General features: G+C 40.0%; 1 protein-coding gene across 1 annotated transcript; it reads right to left on the reverse strand.

Annotated features, from left to right (window-relative positions):
- Positions 1-365: 365 nt before the first annotated feature.
- Positions 366-20054, reverse strand: LOC119419635 (ras-related protein Rap-2a). Its single transcript, XM_037686991.1, has 2 exons — positions 19367-20054; positions 366-1205 (listed from the first exon to the last, which is right to left on the reverse strand). Exons 1-2 carry the CDS (start codon positions 19747-19749, stop codon positions 968-970), a joined length of 621 nt encoding a protein of 206 aa, XP_037542919.1. The 5' UTR covers positions 19750-20054; the 3' UTR covers positions 366-967.
- Between the last annotated feature and the right edge of the window lie 569 nt (positions 20055-20623).

Here is a 20623-nt window from a genome sequence, read left to right on the forward strand (position 1 = left end):
GTAAAATAAAACGCCAAAGTGTGGCAAATGTTGGCATCTTCGCTTTGAACGCCACCCGTTCTCGACTCACGTTTGAACAAACGATTGTTTTTGTGAATTTAACAAAGAGAACTTTCTATCAGGGTGAAGGGTTTTCTTACATTACTTCCTGTCTTCCAGAAAAGAAGAAAACATCACACGGTACGTGAAATCCAGCTTTGTTTAGTTTTATACCTCAAAGTGAGAAAATGGGGAAGAGGTGACTGCACCGGTGTTCGAAAGAAAAGACACCAACTTGTCCATTTTCTCTTTATTAAAACTAGGATCAACTGGAAAAACAAAAGCAGATGGAGGTGCTTTCAGGTCACCTCTCTGTTTCAGCCCTGTAATGAGTATAAAAACCTTCTAGCGATCGTGAAACAAACTCAACTGGGAGGAAAAGCTCACATACGGTGACACAGTTACCCCTACACTTGTTTGAAATGACTGGTTCTCAGAAAGGTTTTATTGGATTCGTGTGTGGCGGCCGCCTGCGATGAACTCATCGTCACCAAGAAATGCATCTTGGGGTTTATTGTGAAATGAAACCCAGAGGAGGAGATCTGTTGCTCCTAAACTGCAGATTAACAAATCGCAAAGATACCAATTCGTGATTCTTTGATGATTGCTCTTCCATACAACTGAAAAGACCTAAAATAATAATAATAATAATAACAACATAAGGCGAGGGCATTATCCTTTGTGTCATTTGTCAATTTCTCTTGCGGCAAATTCTTGGTTTTCCTCATTCATTACTCACTTGTCATTAATTATCATGTCACCGAGGCCTTTCTGCTCCACTGAGTTATTTTACGCTGCGCTCAACCATGAATTCATTCTAAGTTTAACTGGCATGTGTTTATCTAAATGTGCATCTGTCTGCTGCATCTCCAAAGAGCGTCCTCCCTGTAGACTTTTCGCTGGGCCTGTTCTCCGAGCCCCCGGGGGGCTATTGTATATTGCACGAGGAGCAGCAGGGGTCATCCTTGTCTGGCTGGGCGGCGTAGTCCATCTGCCTAACGATCTCAGCAAACAGTTCGTCTACCATGGTTTTGCTCTTGGCTGAAGTCTCCATGAAAGGGCAGCCCCACTCCTCGGCCAGGGCCTGACCTTCGCCGGACGACACCTCCCTCTCGCTCTCCAGGTCGACCTTGTTCCCCACCAGGATCACAGGAACCTTCTCGTACCTGAAGATGCACAGAAAAAGATCCATTAGGGCATGAAAAACAAAAGCTTATTCAAGGCCAACCATAGGCATAAGCGTCATAAGTGGCTGCTTAGGGCCCCCAGGCCACGAGGGGGCCCCCTATGTGGAATTTAAATTTTTATTATTATTATTTTTAGTAATGATTTTTATACGATTCTTGTTAGAACGCCCACATTGTTTATAAGTGGTTAGTTTGCTTGCTGAGCTAAGTTCTCTTTGACTGTAGCTTGTTTTCTTTCTGAATTTCATGAATCCTACGTTTTTGAACGCACCATGGCTGTTCTGACGCACCGTTCTGTGTAAAGTTTGATGCTGCGTGCAGTGAAGTCTTTTTCTCTCCCATCACGGACATAGATTTGTTTTTTGATCATCTGTTGTTGGTTTCCTGGTTTCCTGCTGTGTGTAGATGACAGAAGGTGAGCCTATTGATGTTATATCATTTAGTCTGGACGTCAACATCATGTTGATGCACATTTTAGTCATGCAGAAGTTAAGTTGCATACAGTATGCTGTTAAAGCTAATACATGTGCCTCATGTGAGATGTTTGTTTACTTTATATGTATAATATGCTTTATATTGTTTTATGTTGCTTTATTATTGAATATAGTTCTTCTTTGCCACCTTAGTTATCATATGTTTGTCTTGCCTATAGTAATACGTTTTTTTTTTCTCATTTACCCATTATTTATCCAGGTAGTCTCATTGAGCCATGAGAACTCATTTTCAAGAGAGACCTGTTTAGGGAGCACATGGTGGGCGTTGGGGGCCTTGCTCGGGGGCCCAGGGTGGGGCGAATGATGGTGGAGGGAGGTGCGGGTGTTTCACCTTTTCCACCCACATTTTGATGTTGACGGTACCGGGAGGTGAACCTGCAACTTTTCGATCACAAGCCCATCTTCTAGCCTCTGCGCCACCAATCCCCCCCATAGTAATAAGTTAATTAATAGTTTTTTGTATTATCGTTTCAGATACACAGCAAATAAATCAACTTGCTGCTCTAAACTAGTAAATTTCCTGGAGAATACTAAACCTTCTACTTTTTAATTCTATTACACACGTCAAAGTTCAGTCAAAGTTCATGCTCAATAATCCAGGTAAAGTCATCCAAAAATGTTGTCAGGTCATCTGGACTTCTTTTTTTTCCTTCTTCCTGTTTTTTGTCTCTCAACAAAAACAAGGAACTGTCCAGATGACTTGACTGAACATTGTTGGATCTATTACACACAATTTAATTCTAAAGTTGTGATTTTTTTAAAATAATAATAAATATTAAAAATAAAAATAAAATAATAATAAAATAATAATAATAAAAAAAATATATATATATATATATATACATGTATATGTGTGTGTGTTGTGTGTGATCTCGTGTAAATCATTCTCTACGTGCAGAAAGAAAAAAGATTGGTCCTGCAGCAGTATGGGCTAGAGGCGCGGGAGGAAGTTTTCTCTGCAGTATGGGCTGCACAAATGTGCAGCAGACGCTAAATAATGTAAAATAATTGATTTTAAATCAAAATTCCATGCCGATCGTGTGGCTCATCCATCAGTCAGCCAACTGTGTGTCATGTCCAATCTTATTTTGAAAAACCGCGATAGAGCGAACCCACGATAAACGAACCGCGAAGTAGCGAGGGACTACTGTATCTATTAGACCTATTACTATGTCCATGCTTAGCATTGTCATGTGCTTAATGACATTTAAAGCTGTAGTTCAGATATTTTTTACACAAGGTTCTGTGCAAAGAACAAACATCAGGTTACTGATGTACACAGCTTTTTGAAAGACATCAGTTTTGGAGAAATCAGCTGCAAACTATGACTATAAGAGCTAGATCTTTAGTTATAATCTAATATTGTAGCAAATAAATGAGTTGAAGACGCTAGAGTCATGGTCCGATCACTTTACTGTCAGTTTCACAATCTAGAAGCTCGCTAAACGTGAAGTGCTTTCCCCTTTCTATACATCACATAAAACATCGGACTTACTGCGTCTTTTTTTTTTTTACAGACACTAACAACAACCTGAACATAAATGCCAAACCAACGCTAAACAGAGCAACCAACAAGGACAACCCATTTGAACACACAACCTGAAAAAGTCTACTCATTTCTGTCTATGTCAGAAAACATGTTTTCAAAGTATTCCTACATTTAGTGCCCACTTATGTTTTGTGGGAGGATATATTTTATATAAAGAACCAGACTGGTTCTTAGAACTGAACCCGCATCTGATCAGCATCCTGTAAGCACAGAGTCTTAACCTTGGCCCAGACGAGTTACGAGAGATGGGCAGTGAAGCTGTGACCCTGGACAGTTGGGAGTTCTTGATCATCCTTTTGAGCTCCAAACTGGTTGCCATATTGCTGAAGCACAACAAACGATGGGAGAACTGGACGACCTCGAGGAAAGCCAGAGAAGATGGAAATTAAATCAAACGGAGTAAGTGAGCAAATCGCTTTTTATTTGAAAGTTGGGAACGTGTGGCACGTCTGTGAGGCGGTTCGATCACGCCCAAAGAGAAAACAAAGCTCCAAAGCATCAGAAACAACAGATCAAGTGTATTCGCTTCCTCTAAACAATGTCTCTGCACAAAAAAGTTGATTTTCATGTCAACAGCACTGCACAGCATTGTAAAGTTTAAACTTTATCCGTGTTATCATGGTTTTCACATTCTGCTCTCTCTCTAAGAAAATAAATAATAATGGTTTTGGTATTAGTGTATGCCCTTAAAATATCATAATTACTGAAATATCCAGAAACACCATAACAAGACGGTGTAGAGATATAGAACTCTTGGTAATATATAATCTAATGTTGGAGACATGGGGAGAAGTGATGATATTCTTCCAGGTTGAACATCTCTCAGAGGTTTGGACTGTAAGTACCAGCTTGAACTTTCAAACTTTGATCTACTTATGAATACATTATCCGGTGAGTTTACATTATTCGGTGAACTTTAATCTCAGCTATTCCCCCTTTTCTGTTCCCAGGCTCAGCTCAGCAGCCGAGAGGAGCTGGCAGGAATTAGTAGCTAAGCTCAGAGGTTGGTCGGCGTGTGACCAAAAGCATGAAAGAGTCCCACTTTCAGCTGGGAAGCTACTTGAATGAGAAACTAGACCTTTAACATTCAGCGTACATTTGGTGCCTTTCTGAAGAAACGCACCAAGAACTACCGGTAGTTTACCGGTAGTTGAAATCAGGTCTCTCTTGTAAATGAGTCCTCGAGGCTCAATGGGATTTACCTTTTGAAATAAAGGTTGAATGAATGAAAAGTTTCTTTGAGAATTACTGTTGACTGAATTTCAGTGGTAGATTGATTTTAACTGTGAACTTTTAAAACCTCACACAAATAGAACATGTGGCTACTTTCTTTTTGATCTTATACAGTACAAGTTAGTTCTTTAATCCAGTCTATACTTTTAAAGTAGTTCTGTAGAAAGATCAAAGTTCATGCGCAATAATCCAGGTAAAAAAAATCCAACAAAGTTCAGTCAGGTCATCAGGATGATTTCTTTTTGTTGTTGAGATATTTCGTCCTTCATCCAAAGGACTTCATCAATCTGAGGAGCCACAAACAAACTCAGTCCCACAAGCAGCACACTCCCATAGTGGACCAGCCAGTTTGCTGGTAGCTTTGATGTTCTGAACCACTTTGGCTATGGTTGCATCAGAGGAGTCGACGGGGGAGAAGGCGGGCCCCAGAAACCATCTTATCATCAGTAAACTGGTTTGTACTTGGACTGATGAAGTCCTTTGGATGAAGGACGAAACGTCTCAACAAAATAAAGAAACCGTCCAGATGACCTGACTGAATTTTGATGGATTGTGTAGAAAGGTTATGAACATTTATTATCTTGCTAGGTGTAGGGGTTAAAAATGTAGATGTTGAAGATTCTGAATCAAGTTGCAAGGTGGTTACTGTGGTTCTGTTTCTTTCTTTTGGAGTGACCGTAACTGTTTGTATTAGAAACATGTTGCAGTGAAGCGGTGTGTTTTCACATTTCTTTGCTGAACCCTAAAGAAACACGACTGTTTTTAGTAATGACTGAAACATTCGATGGCGTTTATCTTAAGTTCGCATCTAATTGTTGTTCAGCAGCATGCGATTACCGGTAACGATCTTTGTGCATTCTTTATTAGGCATCTAAATCAGTGTATATTTACAGTATGTAAAATAAGCCATTGTTATTTAGATTTTAATGTAATCCCAATGCATCGATGATTGTTTTATAATCGTATCACAACCCTCTGAATCAAAATTGAATTGAATCTTGAGGCGTCTAAAGATGAACATTTCTACATTTCATCTGTAGCTCGAAGAATATTATCTCTAAACTGACATCAGAGTTTAATCCTGACCAGACTGATGAGCTAACAGCTAAACCAAGCTGGACCTAGAACAAAATGAATTGCTGCTGTCTGTTATTAACTTTAAAGTCAAACATTTCATATCATTTTAATTGAATGCTGTTTTATAAACCTTTACATCAATATTGATTTGAAAACGTGTATGTAAGTAAAGCGGGCTTCAAACTGGTAGATCCAAATATCTCACTATGTATACCTATCTCACTGATCTGCTGCAGCCATATGTTCCACAGCACTCTCTGAGGTCGATGCTTTTATTGGTTCCAGGCACTCGTTTCAAGCTCAGAGGTGACAGGACCTTCTCTGTTGCAGGTCCAAGACTGTGCAATGAGTTACCACTGCATGTCACACAGGCTCCCTCTCTCATTGTTTTAAAGTCTCGTTTAAAAACGCACGTTTATTCCCGGGCTTTTCACACTGTGCGAGTTGATTTTAACGTCTGTATTCTATAATGTTAGCCATTTAGTTCTCGTCTTTACCCATTTGGATCTCTGTATTTTATGCTGTGTCCTTTGCTTGTTTTATTTTTGCTATATAGCACTTTGGTTGACCTTGTTGCTGTTTTAAGTGCTTTATAAATAAAGTGATAGTTTCAATTGACTCCAATTGTAAAAGTATTGGACATCTTTTCAGAGTGCATAGACATATGGCGCTTAAAAAATGCAAGGTAACAAGTGGAACTAGATTGTCCTAGAATTGCTTTTGTGCCACAGTTTTGGTTTCCATTATAAATAAAAGGACAATTACGCATTAACTTTTGAACAATAGTGAGCTTTTGCTCATCACTCAAAGCCCTTACAATTTACTGATGAATCAATTTGAGCAATGAGGTTGAAAAGAGAAACTTAAATGCCAATTTAAAAGTTGGTGCATCTTTGAATTAGTTTATGTCCTTTTGAGTTCAACCCTTGAAATATCACAATTACAGAAATACCCAGAAACATCATGACAAGATGGAAAAAAAAAATGCTTTTATCAGCTCCTTTAAAACCAAAAAAGCACATCAAAAATAAACGAGATATGGCCTTCTGTACTGGCTCGCTCCGTTACACAATATTGTATTTAAAACTTCAGTTTTACCAGAAAATGGCATTTATAAATAACTATATTTGTAATTAGTTTGACAATTACAAGTTTAAACAATGGTAACTGGACTTCCTTTTGTTTATTGAGCATGGTTCGATTCCCATCCAAGGAGCTTTCTCAAGACTCTTCATGTTAGATGGTAAAGAACAAACAAACGAGGAGTTAAATACACAAAGTGGAAATGGATCACATTCCCGTAGGGATGAAAACATTACCAGCTGGAAGCGCTTTGGATTTCACTACGTCTCAGATGGGTGTCATGGGAGCCTCACCCTTCTATCGCTCTCCTTGTGGATTATATTCAGGGTTTCTGAGAAAAACAAGCCCACTCCCACCTGGACCTCTGTTCCCATAGACCCCCCCCCCCCCCACCACCTTAGTGGAAACTCCAACTGGTGCCGCAAGACGAGCTCCGAGGTCAGAAACTCCCAGTAATCTAAAACTCGCTCTAGAATAACTGACCCCCCCCCCCAACCAACATATTCTGTTTCTTTTGCAATCATTTTTAAATAATAAACTTGAAATTTAACGATTCAGAGTTTAGAACTAATGATGCTTTAATCTAAAAGACTCATTACATACAATAAAAGATAGAGTTTAATCAGTCTAGTGGATTCATCAGAACTTTCTATTTTTCACCTAATTATAGTCTCAAGTTTTGTATAAATGTTTTGAAAATGATTTTTCTCAATTTTTTTTTTTTACTAAATGTTTCCCCCTCAGCCTTTGTTACTTTTTGTATAAATAAAAACGATTTATTGCTACATTACTTTTCCTTTGTTTATTTAAAAAAATTGACAATGTTGATCCAACCCTCAGCTGTTTTTGTTTCGTTTTTATATACCGTATTTTCCGCTGTACCCGTCGCACCGCCCTATAAGTTACATCAGTCCAAATATGTCTAAAAAAGTGGAAAAATCCATAAATAAGTTGCTTTGCCGTATATGTTGCATCTATTACGCGTCACCCTGACAACCCAGAAATGTGAGCCAGTGTTGTGCCAAAAATCGGTGGGCTGCCAATTGGCGGCCAGAGGAGCTTGCACAGGAGGATTTTAACAAGAATTTAACAAGATTAACACTTAAAAACAATTGTTTGTTTGCTTGAAATTATAGTAAAGGTGTGTCTCAGTCTACCTTTTGCTTAGTAAATGCACTTTGACGGTCAAATCATCTGTATTTCAAAACCCGATTCGCGGAAGTGGCGGGCACATGCAGACAGATGAGTCTCTGCATTTCTTTGAAATTGAACAAGATAAACACCTAAAAACATGTATTTGTTTGCTCAAAATTATAGTAAAGGTGTGTCTCAGTCTAACATTTGCTTAATAAAAGGACTTTAATGGTCAGATCAGCTGTATTCGCTGCCTCGGTGCTCCGGGAGCACGCAGAGGGAGGAAAAAAAAAAATAAGGAGGAATACTGCTCGTTTCTTCAAAATTTAACAAGAAAAGCACCTAAAACAATTATTTGTTTGTTCAAAATTATAGTAAAAGTGTGTCTCAGACTAACATTTGCATAATAAATGCACTTTAATGGTCAAATTAGCTGCATTTCGCCGGGGCAGTGCAGCTGGTTTGACTTGTTCCAAGCAGCGAGCAGAAGGAAGGTGGGGGCAGACTATGGCAAGCCGATCGTGTCATTAATAGCTGGTGAAGATTCTCAGTCATCCAGGTCATGGTAAGTTCAGAAAAGTTCAAGACAAAAACAATAAAGTATAAAGAATAATAAATAAAGTCCAGTGAACTTTTTTGAATTTGTCATTATAGCCACGTTTACCGATTACATGATACAACGGCATGCCTTACTACTACTACGACTCTGATGCCATCTAGTGACTGAAAATGGTACTTTTCAAAAAAATTTAGCCAGAATGAATGAAAACGGTCATATCGCAGCCAAAAATTGGTTTATAAATATAGGAAAAAATCCATAAATATGTCGTTTCAGACTATAAGTTCCAGGGCATGCAATTTATGCAAAAAAACATGACGCCAAAAAATACGGTAATTTCTTTTATTTACCTTTTTATTTTAAATGCTTTTTATATATGAATGTACCTCATCCATGTTCTTTGTTTAAACAGGTAAATGAGTCCTTGTGGCTCAATGAGACTAACCTGTATAAATAAAGGTTGAATGAATGAAAAATCTCATTTCATATGTGAAAAGTAAAAGCATGCATGTTGCATCGTGGGCACAAGATGTTAAAATCATAAACATTGAAGTGCTCCTCGTGTTTTTGTCGTCAGCAAATGCAGCTCCTCATCAGAACAGGAAGTATAAAATAAAAACAGATGGTATGAAGACACAGGAGCTATATATAAACATAATAACAGAGGAGAAAACCAACAGTCCCAGGGGTCTGACATTGCGGCTGCCACGGAGACAGAGGCTCCCAAAGCCTCAGCAGAAAGGGTGTCCGCCACACAGTTCCTGGACCCAGCGGCGCTTGTTACGAAGCAGGGCTCCTCTTTTACATATCAAGCTCATGCAGTAAACGACAGATGACTAACCGAGCCGGGTTGTGTTCGCACCGTGACAAAAGCAGCCCAAACAACATGTCACACTTTAGCCTTCATCTTGTGAGGCTGATGCCCAAAGGCACCGGAACACTACGACTGCAAACATCCATTCATGCTCGCCCAGACACATCTTATCTATAATGCATGATGCAGATCGTCTCACACAAGCCTTGCAGATGAACAGCGGAGCCCCAAAGCATGAGCACTGCTAGCCAACAGAGTCAGGATAAAGAAGGAAACAAGTTGCATGGGGACTCTTAAAAGAACTTTGTCATTGATTAGTTGCTGCTGAGAACCTCTTTGGGATTCTCTGAAGATCACCATAACACATTTTCTGCATCTCCCTTGATTCCTTTAAACTCTAATGCGCCTCACGGATGTCAAACACTGGCCAAGAAACGCCAGACTACTCAAGATAAATGGCTTCTGAACTTGACAGTCTACTTTTATCCTTGAAGATGATGTGTAAAAGAAATACTGCTGCCACTCACTGCTAGCCCCGTGAAGGTGATTATGCTGCCATGAATACCTCCTCTTACAAAGCACAAATAAATAAATGGCATTGCCACATCGGAGCCTGCTAAGTTGAATAAATGACAGGCATATCTGTGGGCAACACAGTGGAGTGACTTAGTATCTCACTGTGCTGCAGAGACTCGTTGGCGACGTTAAATTACGAGATTGCTGTTGTAGTTTCACGAGTGTTTGTGGCCAAAAAAAAAAACCAGCAGCTGTTTTGAAAATCATAGCGCATTGTGCACATCACAACCCATCTAGGCCGTGAACATTATTTTGTTGCACACCTCTATCCGCATCTTACCCACCTCAGCAGCCAACCCCATGTTTATGATTTAATCTACAAGTGCACCCTTTTAAATTGAAGACAGGCAAATTTTTCAACACTTATTATTAGGCATCTGTGTGATATTTAGACCGGGACATTAGCCTTGAATGCTTTCTTTCAGAGGATAGCATGTTGGGCATGAAAATTAACCCATGTCTTCCACTGATGTGTTCATAGGTGTAGACAAAAAGCACTTTGTAGCCAGGAAGACTGTAGGTCAACAAGTGCTGCAGAAGAGTGTGGTTGACAATAAATGAATGCTTACAAAATGCTACAAGTGGTTAACAACATTTTTAAATAAGCACAATAAATATAAATGCAGTAATTTTTGAATGATTTGTTCAATTATCTTTGTAGAGATGTAGTAGAGTGCTGTATGAATGTCTGTGTGGAGGTAAATGAGGACACAGATTGTAATGTAAAGCACTTTGAGTAACTTGATTAGATAGAAAGGTGCTATATATAAATACAGTCCATTTACCATTTAACAATTGTAGATGGTTTTAGCTTTTAGACATTTTTTTTTTATGTATTTACAAACAAAGCTCATTTACCAATACTAAAATTCAGGCAAAAGTAACTTTCAAGACTAAATATTTTACCGTGCCATCTGATTCTTCATTTTCTTTAGGTTACTATAGTTTTATTTAACAATAAACAGGGATAAACATAAGGAAATTTTACCGGTTGTCCATTGAATCTCTTGACACAATCTGGTTATCTGAATTATTTATTGTTGTTGTCTGCAACCCTTACCATAAAGACAGAAAAATCCCAAGAAAAATGTAATTTGACAAGTATATTGCAAACAAAGCTTAGGATATACAGATGTTCTCAACCATCTTGAGGACTGCTTGGAGTTTCCAAGTTACTGAGTGAAAGACTCTTTCAGGAGCTGCTCAAGTGGACCTTCTTCATCCTCCTCCTCGTCATCAGACTTTGCACAACACCCTGCTTTGAACAACGTTTCTGTAGTTTCCTTTTATGTCACTTCACTGTTTTCAATTGAGGGATTGTCAGATATATTTTATACAATTATAGCACAGGAAGTCCTTTGCTGAGAATAAAGTAACGTAAAAGTATTTTCTTTAAGTTGCCAGACTGACAGATTTTTCCCCTAAAATGACCATTTCATTGAAAAGGATTCTATTCACAAGATTTCAGCTTATGTAGTGATGTACTAGTATTTATTGTTCGTATTTTATCATTGCTCAAATTGTATTTATCACAGTGCAATTACCTCTCAGTGTGGTTCTAAAGATAATCAAGTTGAGCTCATCCAGAAACAACACTGCTGCTGCTAAAACACCACGCGGAACTGAATTTGTAGATATTCATGATAATCTACAAAACACCTGAAACTGACTCTCAGGGAGAACTTTGTGAGTTTAAAGGTAAAAGATTAAAGTTAAACGGAGACACACATCTGTGGCATATAAATATTCACCTTTTCGTGTTAATATAGTTTAAGTATAAGAACTAAAGCAGCAGACGCAGCCTCCTCTCTCACCGTGAGAGACACAAACAGACCGAGCATGTTGCCCATGTTTTTTTTAAGCTTGCTTCGTGTTTCTGTAACTAAAATCTGTTGCACTTGGTTGTACGGTGGACAACCTCAAGGTGAGATCTGGTTGTCCCGAGACGATAAAGCGTTGTCTCGGACAAACGGAAGTCGCTTACGTCGATGCCTGAATAGGTTTTCTGTTGAAATACGAGGCTCTTATCACCAGAGGAACGCTGTTTCCCTGGAGGTTTGTCTTCTCATTTGAAGGTGGTACCAAGTATATGTGATGGAGAAAATGGCTTGTGCTGCAACGTAACATATGCAGTCAGTATGATGGAGACTTTCAGCTTGCACAGCTGTTCATCTCCTGCTGTGTTGGGGCCTCAGGCAGCCAAGACTGAGAAAAGTGTTTACATTTTATCAGAAGAATCAAAAAAAGGTATTTTACGTTTACAGAGGACGGTTGGGTTGTGTGCAAGTGAGTGACAAAGTGACTTTAAAGTTGTTTTATTTGCACTACTCAATTTGCAGAAATTGCTATGAAGCCAACACAAGATTTACTTTAGGTATTACTTGAACCACTGCTTTAAATGAGTGACAATTTCCTGTTACTTGCCTGCTAATGAGTTTGTTACAGTTCCCTTTGCAGTCAATCTTAAGATTAGAGCTTACAGAAGCTAGCACTAATACTTTATGTTTAGACCTGTTGTTAAAAATGGTTCTTAGCAGTCAAGCTGCATATATTACTAAATACAGATCTGAAGTGCCTCAGTGTGCACTGAAAGTGTTTTTCTTACGATCCCAGTTCAATCGTATACATTTGACAGTCCAAACACAATCTGTCCTGAGTCAAGGACTTCCCGATGTTACAATAAGAAAAAAACAAAGGTTTGCTCAGTTGCCAGATAAGATACTGTATTTAGTATTATTATTGTTATTATTATTATTTTAAGGTGAATAATTCAGTTTTTCTGAAGTAGGTTTAGTAGAAAACTGATGGACAATTTATACCTAACACAAGTGATAGTTTTTGTTTGTAATTTTTCCGCAAAACCACACCGAAACATCAGTTTTATAATACCGGTAGTATAAAACAGAGTTTGATACCAGTAATCAAAGTATATAATAAATAAAATAAAAAAAATAGCATTCCTTGAATGTTTGCCAAAGTTCATAAACAAGATCTGGCATGCGTGTAATGCTCAGAGTATATAGCTCAACCACATGGCAGCTTGCATAGAAATATCAGCTTGCGATGCTAAAGAAAACAATCAGACAGTAAATATCTGGCCTAATTCTGAGCATGTCATCCAATAAAAGAGGTATTTAAGTTTGGACTGAAGTGGAAGACATTATTATAAAAAGTCTTGTTAATAGCATGGCTGAATGGTTGTTGATGGAGTGAGCTAGTGTGAGTTTATATTGCTATTTCAGGCATTTTCTGTTACCACTTGTGACTCTCAAAATGGAACAGAGAAAAAAGGTTGACGTTTGAAAATTTTCGCAGAGTCAGGTTTGAACCCCAACCCACTTCTTGGGGCCATCAACACAGTATTTGTGTACTAGGTCAACTATCAAGCAATCATTATTGACCTTTAGCTGTGTCCATCTGTTCAGGTTCCACAAGAGACAAACACAGTAATGGAGACTACGGTCTCTTCCACCAGTAATCTTTGACCCAGCTGGCACATCAGAAATCACATCAAATGACAAACTTGCACAATGTTGAAACGAGGAAAAGTACAAGCAAAGCAAACTGCAGAAACATCAGCAACAACAGCACTACCGTGGGAGTGACAGAGCAATCAGTGTGGTCTATTATGGCACCCTGTTTCACCTCTGTCTTCAACTGTCCTCTGTCCATGGTCTACTAAGTCACCAATCACAATACATCATTCATGTACCGATAAACTGAACGGCGGATGAAGTGAGAAATAATGTCCCCGACCAAAAAAGGCCATCTAGGGTGTAATCACCAGCACCCATGGCCTCGGTGCTACTATAGTGAGCACTGATAGATGCTGACAGGGTTCAGAATGAGAGACACACAACAGCATCTCTAATCTGAGCGAATGCCAATACGGTTGTGCTGGCTCATCAGTGTTTTGGCATTGAAACACAGAAACAATCCCACGGCTGAGGCTCACTCAATTTCTCTTTTTATATAGCTGTGTGACACAGGCACCTCTAAGTGTTACAAGCACTGGCTCAAAATGAACATTTCACCATTTTCTGATGTTGTCATGGGCTTCTATCAATTCTCTGTGATACTTTCATTTGTGACTTTTTGCTGATAAAACTGATGTAAGCACAGAGACGTGGCAATGACACTCTGACTGTGCAGTGAAAAACCGCAAACGAATCTAGATATAGCAGAAAATAGGCATTGGAGAGAAGAATATCAAACTAAAGTACAAAACTACTGAAGATAGAGAACATTTGGAAACAATCTCATTGATGTCTCACTACTCAAAAGAGCCATAAAGCTCTCACCAGTCGCCTTCTGTGTTTTCTCGACCACTGCGATGTCTAGTTGGTTAGCTTTCGCCCGTTTATCAGTCTGGATCTGGAAGTCCCACAGTATCTAAGCCTCGTTTCACCCTTGGTGAGAAGTCCCACTTTGACTGCAGAACCTCCAGTTCATACTCAACAAAAATATTCCTGTGCCAATGGTTCCCAAATGTTTCAGATTCCAACCCATAAAATATTAGTGACAAAGAGGTTTGAATGCATCTACTGGCAGTTAAAATATACAAAAATGCTAATAACCCCAATAAATAAGGGCTTGATGACAACACAAACAAATTCAAATAATAGTATTTTTTAATCAATTTATAATTTCTATACTCTTTGGAACAATGATGGGAAAAATATACCATAACTGTTTTTTTTAATATAAGTACCAGTAGACATCTGGATATTATCTAAGGACTCATACTTGGGGAGGACCCATGGGGAGTGGTAGCACAGAGGTTAGAGAGGGTGGGCATGTGATCGGAGGGTCGCCAGTCAACTCCTTGGTTCAACTCCTCGGACTGAAAGTCCCGACAACATCAAAATGTGGATGAAAAAAGTGAAACATCCACCCCTGCCTCCACCCTCATTTGCCCTACTCTGAGCCCATTAGCAAGGCCTTTAACCCCCACAGATGCTCCCCGGGCACCTTGGATGGCAGCCCACTGCTTCACAAGTGTGCTCACATGTGCAATGAGAAAATGCAGATAATTAATTTCTCCATTGGGGATTAATGGAGTACAAAAAAAAAAAATAATAATATATATATATATATATATATATGGTGTTCAATACCCCACAATGGGGTCGAGGCACTTGGTTACGGCGTTCCCCGTAAGCTTTGTTTGCATGGATCTTACATCCTCCCTGTTATGTGTTGGACTGTCTCAAGGGAGTCTTTGCACAGCCTGCATCTTGGGTCTTGTCTGGTATGGTAGACCTCAGCCTCTATTGCTCTTGTGCTGAGGGTCTGTTCTTGTACTGCCATGATTAGTGCCTCTGTGCTGTCCTTCAGTCCAGTCCTCTCTAGCCACTGGTAGGATTTGTTGATATCAGCCACTTCCTCAATCTGTCAGTGGAACATGCTGTGCAGGAGCTTATCTTTCCATGATGGCTCCTCTTGATCATTCTCTTCCACATAAGGCTTCTGCTGGTTGACATTCACATAGCAGTTCATCACTGGGAGTTTTCTTCCTGATTTACTCCAGGATCTTAGTTGCTTCATCCTGTATAGTGGCTCTGATGCTCACTACTCCTCTGACTCCTTCCTTTCTCTACTGGACTTGGGGTGAAACTCTCCATGCATTGTTAGGAGTTTCTTGTCTTGATGTCAGTGGCTTCTGTCTCCTCCTGTGACCAGGCTATTATACTAGCAGGGTATCTGATAATCATTCAGGATGATGGCTTGGACTTACTTTTTGTAGGACATGAGAGTTGGCATGGTCATATTGCCAAATGACATAATGCTATTATGGATAGAAAAAAAAAAAAAAACACTTGATAGGTACGCTATTTCTCAAAAACACACAAAAATAAAAATAATAATTTAACTTGTTTCTTTTTTTCTACTTTGGCGTTTACAGAGTCTATTTGTTTCTGAACATACTCAGGCTTTTACTGCAGGTGAAAGAAGTAAAAACTGTGATTGCTGCTAAAATATTAAAACTTGTTAGAAGTGTTGTAAAAACACACAAATTAATTTACTGTGTTGTTTTGTTGGTGACTACAAAGGGTGTAATATAGCACTGCAATGTCTTTAAGTTCTGAAGCATTTTTTTTACAATTTGCTGCCCTTTTTTTTTCTTTTTTTTTTACCCTTGAATTGTGTTGATGTAGACATTTTTATTTGCATTAGGGGGCTTATAATTTTTGACAACATAATTTGGTTTACTTTGTTGGCCTAGCAACAGTCTTCATGGGACCATAATCATTTTTTTTAATCTGTGGTCAAGTAATAAGTTTGTGTTTGATGATCCTGTAAACAAACAGTCAAGTAAAGAAAAAGACGAATCTTACACTGAATGTGTCAGTGAAAGCTACATTTATTAAAGCACTCCAAGGAAGCAAGGTCATAGCATCATTTAAAAATAGAACTTGACGATCCTTTCTGCACAGCTGAACAAAACAATGTTCGGAATATTCTCCTAAAAAAATGGATCGGTCAAAGCCATTCATGTAGCAAAAAATTCCTTCAATTGTTGGAAATTTAAACAAAAATCTACATTTTTAGCGCGCTTCTATGGTGTGATTTAGAGCCCAAGTTTACAAACTCAAGAGTATAAGGCGGAGAGTTCCTTCTATTTCATCTTTGAATGGTGTTCCTATTGAGTTTGACGATTCCTACAAATACTTGGGTTGATTCGCATCTCTCTTTTAAGCCTCATGTTGAAAACTTGGTAAAGAAACTGAAAGTTAAATTGGGTTTGTTTTTCAGAAATAGATCCTGTTTAACTCTGAATGCTAGAAAACACCCTGCAGCTGTGACTTTCCTTCTCTCCATTGACTACAGTGACATTATTTACATGAACGCTCCTACAAGCTGCAGATGTTGGATGCTGTCTATCATGGTGCACTAAGATTCATAACTGGCTGTAACTACCGTACCCACCATTGCACCCTGTATTCACTGGTTAACTGGACATCATTAACTTCACGTAGACTCTCTCACTGGTACATTTTCATCTTTGAATCACTTCTTGGTCTGTTGCCTTCATACATCTCCTCCTACATGTCTGTGTGAGTGCAGCTACAGCGTGCGCTCTCAGGACATTATTACCTGCAGTGTTCCCTCAGTGAGGACCGAACTTGGCAAAAGGGTCTTCTCTTACTCCGCTTCCGTTTCCTGGAATATCTTGTAAAACGATCTGAAGTTGATGACTTTGACCTCTCTAGGGGATTTTAAACAACTGTTAACTTCAATGCAAAAATCAACGCAGACATGTTCCTGTTTTTAATATTTTACAATTGCTTTATAATGTACGGTAGCTATTTCTGATTTGTTTTTATATTATTTCTTTTGTTTACTTTTCATTTTATTTGCTTTTATTTGATTGTCTATTGTTGTCTGTACCTCATCTGTGTTCTTTGTTTAAAACAGGTCTCTCGTGTAAATGAGTCCTCGAGGCTCAGTGAGACTAACCTGTTTAATAAAGGTTGAATGGAAGAAAAGTCCCACCTCCTCCCCTCCGGAGACAAAACAGTGGGGGTTTTAGGCAGCCTACAGAGGGGCACTTGGCCTCTTTGAGCTTAAATAATTGTCAAGAATCAAATTATTTAGGGATGCACGATATTATCGGCATGGTATCGGTATCAGCCAATAGTAGCGATAAAGTTAAATATCGGACATTCCATCAAAATAACTCACCGATATAAAAGGCTTTTGGTTAAAGCTCATTTTTAATTCAAGAAACCGTCAAGTTTATCTATTAATGCACTACTACTTATGCGCTTTTCACTTGTCGCTTGTGAACAGATTGAGATTAGATTTGTGAAAATGTACAAATTGTTCTAGTGTCAGTGTGTTAGAAAGAGTAAATGTCATGAATGAATTTGACATTAAACATAATCCAAGTTGAAGTGTTGCATCATTTTCAGCCCCCTTGTTGGCATCTGCATTTGGTAGCAGGTCAAATAATGATCATGCAGAATAATGTAGTATTTTAATTCCACAGCAGAGAAAGCTGTGTAGTCTCTGTAAGAAGGTCTATGGGAAAACTATTGGTATCAGTTATCAGCCAAATAAGTTTTAAGATATTGGCGTATCGGATATCGACCAAAAATCCAATATCGTGCATCCCTAAAAATATTAATATTTTTGTGGTGTAGACCTAATGGGAAAGTTTGTCTTTTAAATTTGAGTTTCTTGGAATGACAATAAGCTACTTTGAGTGGGACCAAAACCTAAATAAGTGGATTGCTGCCATATTAAAGTCCCATGGAATCTCAACTCACCTAAAAACTTAAGAGGTTCATGCACTTTTTCTGTCCTTTTCCCAGCCCAACATTAAACGATAACCCTCCAAGTCTGCGTGAAGCTGGGGGGTGGTGTCTGAATTTTCATGTAGGAGCTGTGTGTGAAGTGCGATGTCTTTACTTCACCAAAAAAGAACATGTAAGAACTCTGCTGCAATCTTAGAAAACACCACCAGCCTTTGCGTGAGGTGTGGCATCACACAACAGCCTGGCTGCATCTGCTGTGTGAGCGTACACATATTTACACACACACACACACACACACCTTTTCCTATTTTCAACTCATGTGGGAGAAACATGTTGGCCTCATTCTTTCAAACAGAGCCTTGTATTATTAAGACTGTTTTTTTTTTTGTTTTGGTGGGGTGGGATTAAAACTAAAAAACTGAAATATAGATCTTCATGCTTTCATTTTCTAGACAGAATGGATCAGCTACTGGCAGGAATGTCACAACAGACACTAAAACGCAGCCATCGGGCATGATTCGGCTGATCTGACCATACGCCGGGGATCATCTAAAGTAATTAGGTGTATCATTACACTAAAGTCTTTAAGCTCATTTTAATACGCTCACCCTTTGAACTCCTTTTGACTGATAGGAACACATCCACTGGCACCTAGTGACCGATGAGGCCACTTTTGCTGCTCGTCGCACGCAGAAACTCACAAATTGGGGTATTCATGACGCTGCACATTGGAGCTCTCAGTGGGTTATATGACATCATGCAATGTCAGCTGGAGAGCACGCACAGAGCGGCAGCAATAGGACAGTCGTCTCCTGTATCAATGAGCACTGATGACATCATACATCTGGATTATCAGCCGCCGACACATCAGGCAATCTTTTTTTCCCCCCTTGTGCTGAGATTAAACCACAGGTTTCTGCAGAAGCGAGCTCACCCTGGCGTGAGCTTTTGAAGCTCTCTGCAGAGCCTCTCTGTTGCACTGAATCCTGGGTATTCCCAGCTGGGTAGATTTTGCAGCAGTTGTAGCATCTGCCACATTACAGATCGTCTATTTACCACGTGGACTGTCTTTGGATCTTTCTTGTCCTGTCAGTGGTATAATTGTTAAACATGGAGGGATTACAGCTAGAAACGTAACATACGTTTTAAGCTTGGACAGCTGGGTGAAGGGACTGTAGTTGTAGGTTTGAGTTAGTTCAGAAAATAGAAAATAAAGCATGTTGATTGATTTTTTTAGTTTTTAAACCATCGCAGGCCTATAGGCCCATACTGGAACTAACAGAGCCCCACTCCATTAAGGTAATTAATCTGTGCGAATAATAATCTCAAACACATTGCTTTGGAACATCACTGCACCAACCTTTTTACTCTTATGATCTGGTCCCTCATGGGCTTGATGTCCTGGAAGCTCTGCTGGTTCACCAGGCTGTAGACCAGGATGAACCCTTGGCCGTTTTTGATGTACAGGTCCCGCATGGAGGCGAACTGCTCGGTGCCGGCGGTGTCCAGGATCTCCAGGACCGAGGGCGACGAGTCCACCTCGATCTCCTTGCGGTAGAAGTCCTCTATGGTGGGGTCGTACTTCTCGATGAACGTCCCGGTGACGAACTGCACGGTGAGGGCTGATTTCCCGACCCCACCGCTGCCCAGGACCACCACTTTATACTCGCGCATCGTGGCTTCAGTCGCTCGGTTATCTATCAATCTGCGCGCGGCATTGACACGAGCTCTCGCGCTCACCATTCACGTCCCATTTTTGTCAATAACACACCGTCTCCTCGCGCCGTGGCTCAACTATGGCAGAGCACAAAGACTCGGCGCCCCGAGATGGGTTTCATTGTAGAAACTCCCCATTATTGCAGACGGGAGACGAGCAGCAGCTGCACGAGCCGAGGACTGCAGTTGTCCAAAGAATGTGCGCGAGGAGGAAGGAAAATATCGCCCTTTGATGTGGACCGCGCGGCTTTTCATCTGCTTACTAAACTTGCTCCATCGAGGACGCTGAAAAAAATAAAAAGCTGACGCTATAAACTACAAGCGCGATTTTTTTTCCCAAGCTGCTCTTAAAAAAACCCCACAAAACAGCTAAAACTAAAAGCTACAGCGGCACCGAATTAAAGAAATCTTTGTTTTCTTTTTCACCATCTTGTCTGGCGTGTCACCGCTTCATGCCGCGCTCTCCTGTGCGACTCCCGCCGCCATACTCTCGGGTGGAGACCAGCGGCCGCTGCGTAATCAGCCGGGTCCCCGCTCGGCTTCCGTAGAAAAATAAAAATGTCACACCCCACCTCCTCCTCTAATCAGACGGACGTGAGAACAACCCAATGGCTGCCTCCGGGGCGCGCGCAGCTAGCTCGCAGCTGAATGGGAGCCTCGCGGAGGCAGCCAGTGAAATTCAGCGGCGACATTTCCGTTCATGTGTTCAGATTCCCGTCGTTCGGTTGCCCAAGTGACACGCACAGAGGGCTCACCCAATCACGGAGGCCGCTCCAAGGATGTGTATCCAAGACGAGGGACCCACCACCGGATGCTGTTGCTATGGCAACACGGCATTTTGTTGTCATTGGTTGAAATTTGAGCAGCATGCTGTATGGGAGCTGCTAAACCTTATCAACAC

The sequence above is a fragment of the Nematolebias whitei genome, chromosome 13, assembly GCF_014905685.2.
Source record: "Nematolebias whitei isolate Nwh7 chromosome 13, NemWhi1, whole genome shotgun sequence".
NCBI classification, from domain to species: Eukaryota; Metazoa; Chordata; class Actinopteri; order Cyprinodontiformes; family Rivulidae; genus Nematolebias; species Nematolebias whitei.

What these genes read in the sequence shown, in the direction of transcription:
- LOC119419635 (XM_037686991.1), bottom strand. Translation starts at nt 19,749, where the DNA reads ATGGTGAGCGCGAGAGCTCGTGTCAATGCCGCGCGCAGATTGATAGAT. An exon ending in CAGATCATAAGAGTAAAAAG is followed by an intron (nt 1,206 to 19,366) that starts GTTGGTGCAGTG and finishes GTGCATCTTCAG; the next exon opens with GTACGAGAAGGTTCCTGTGA.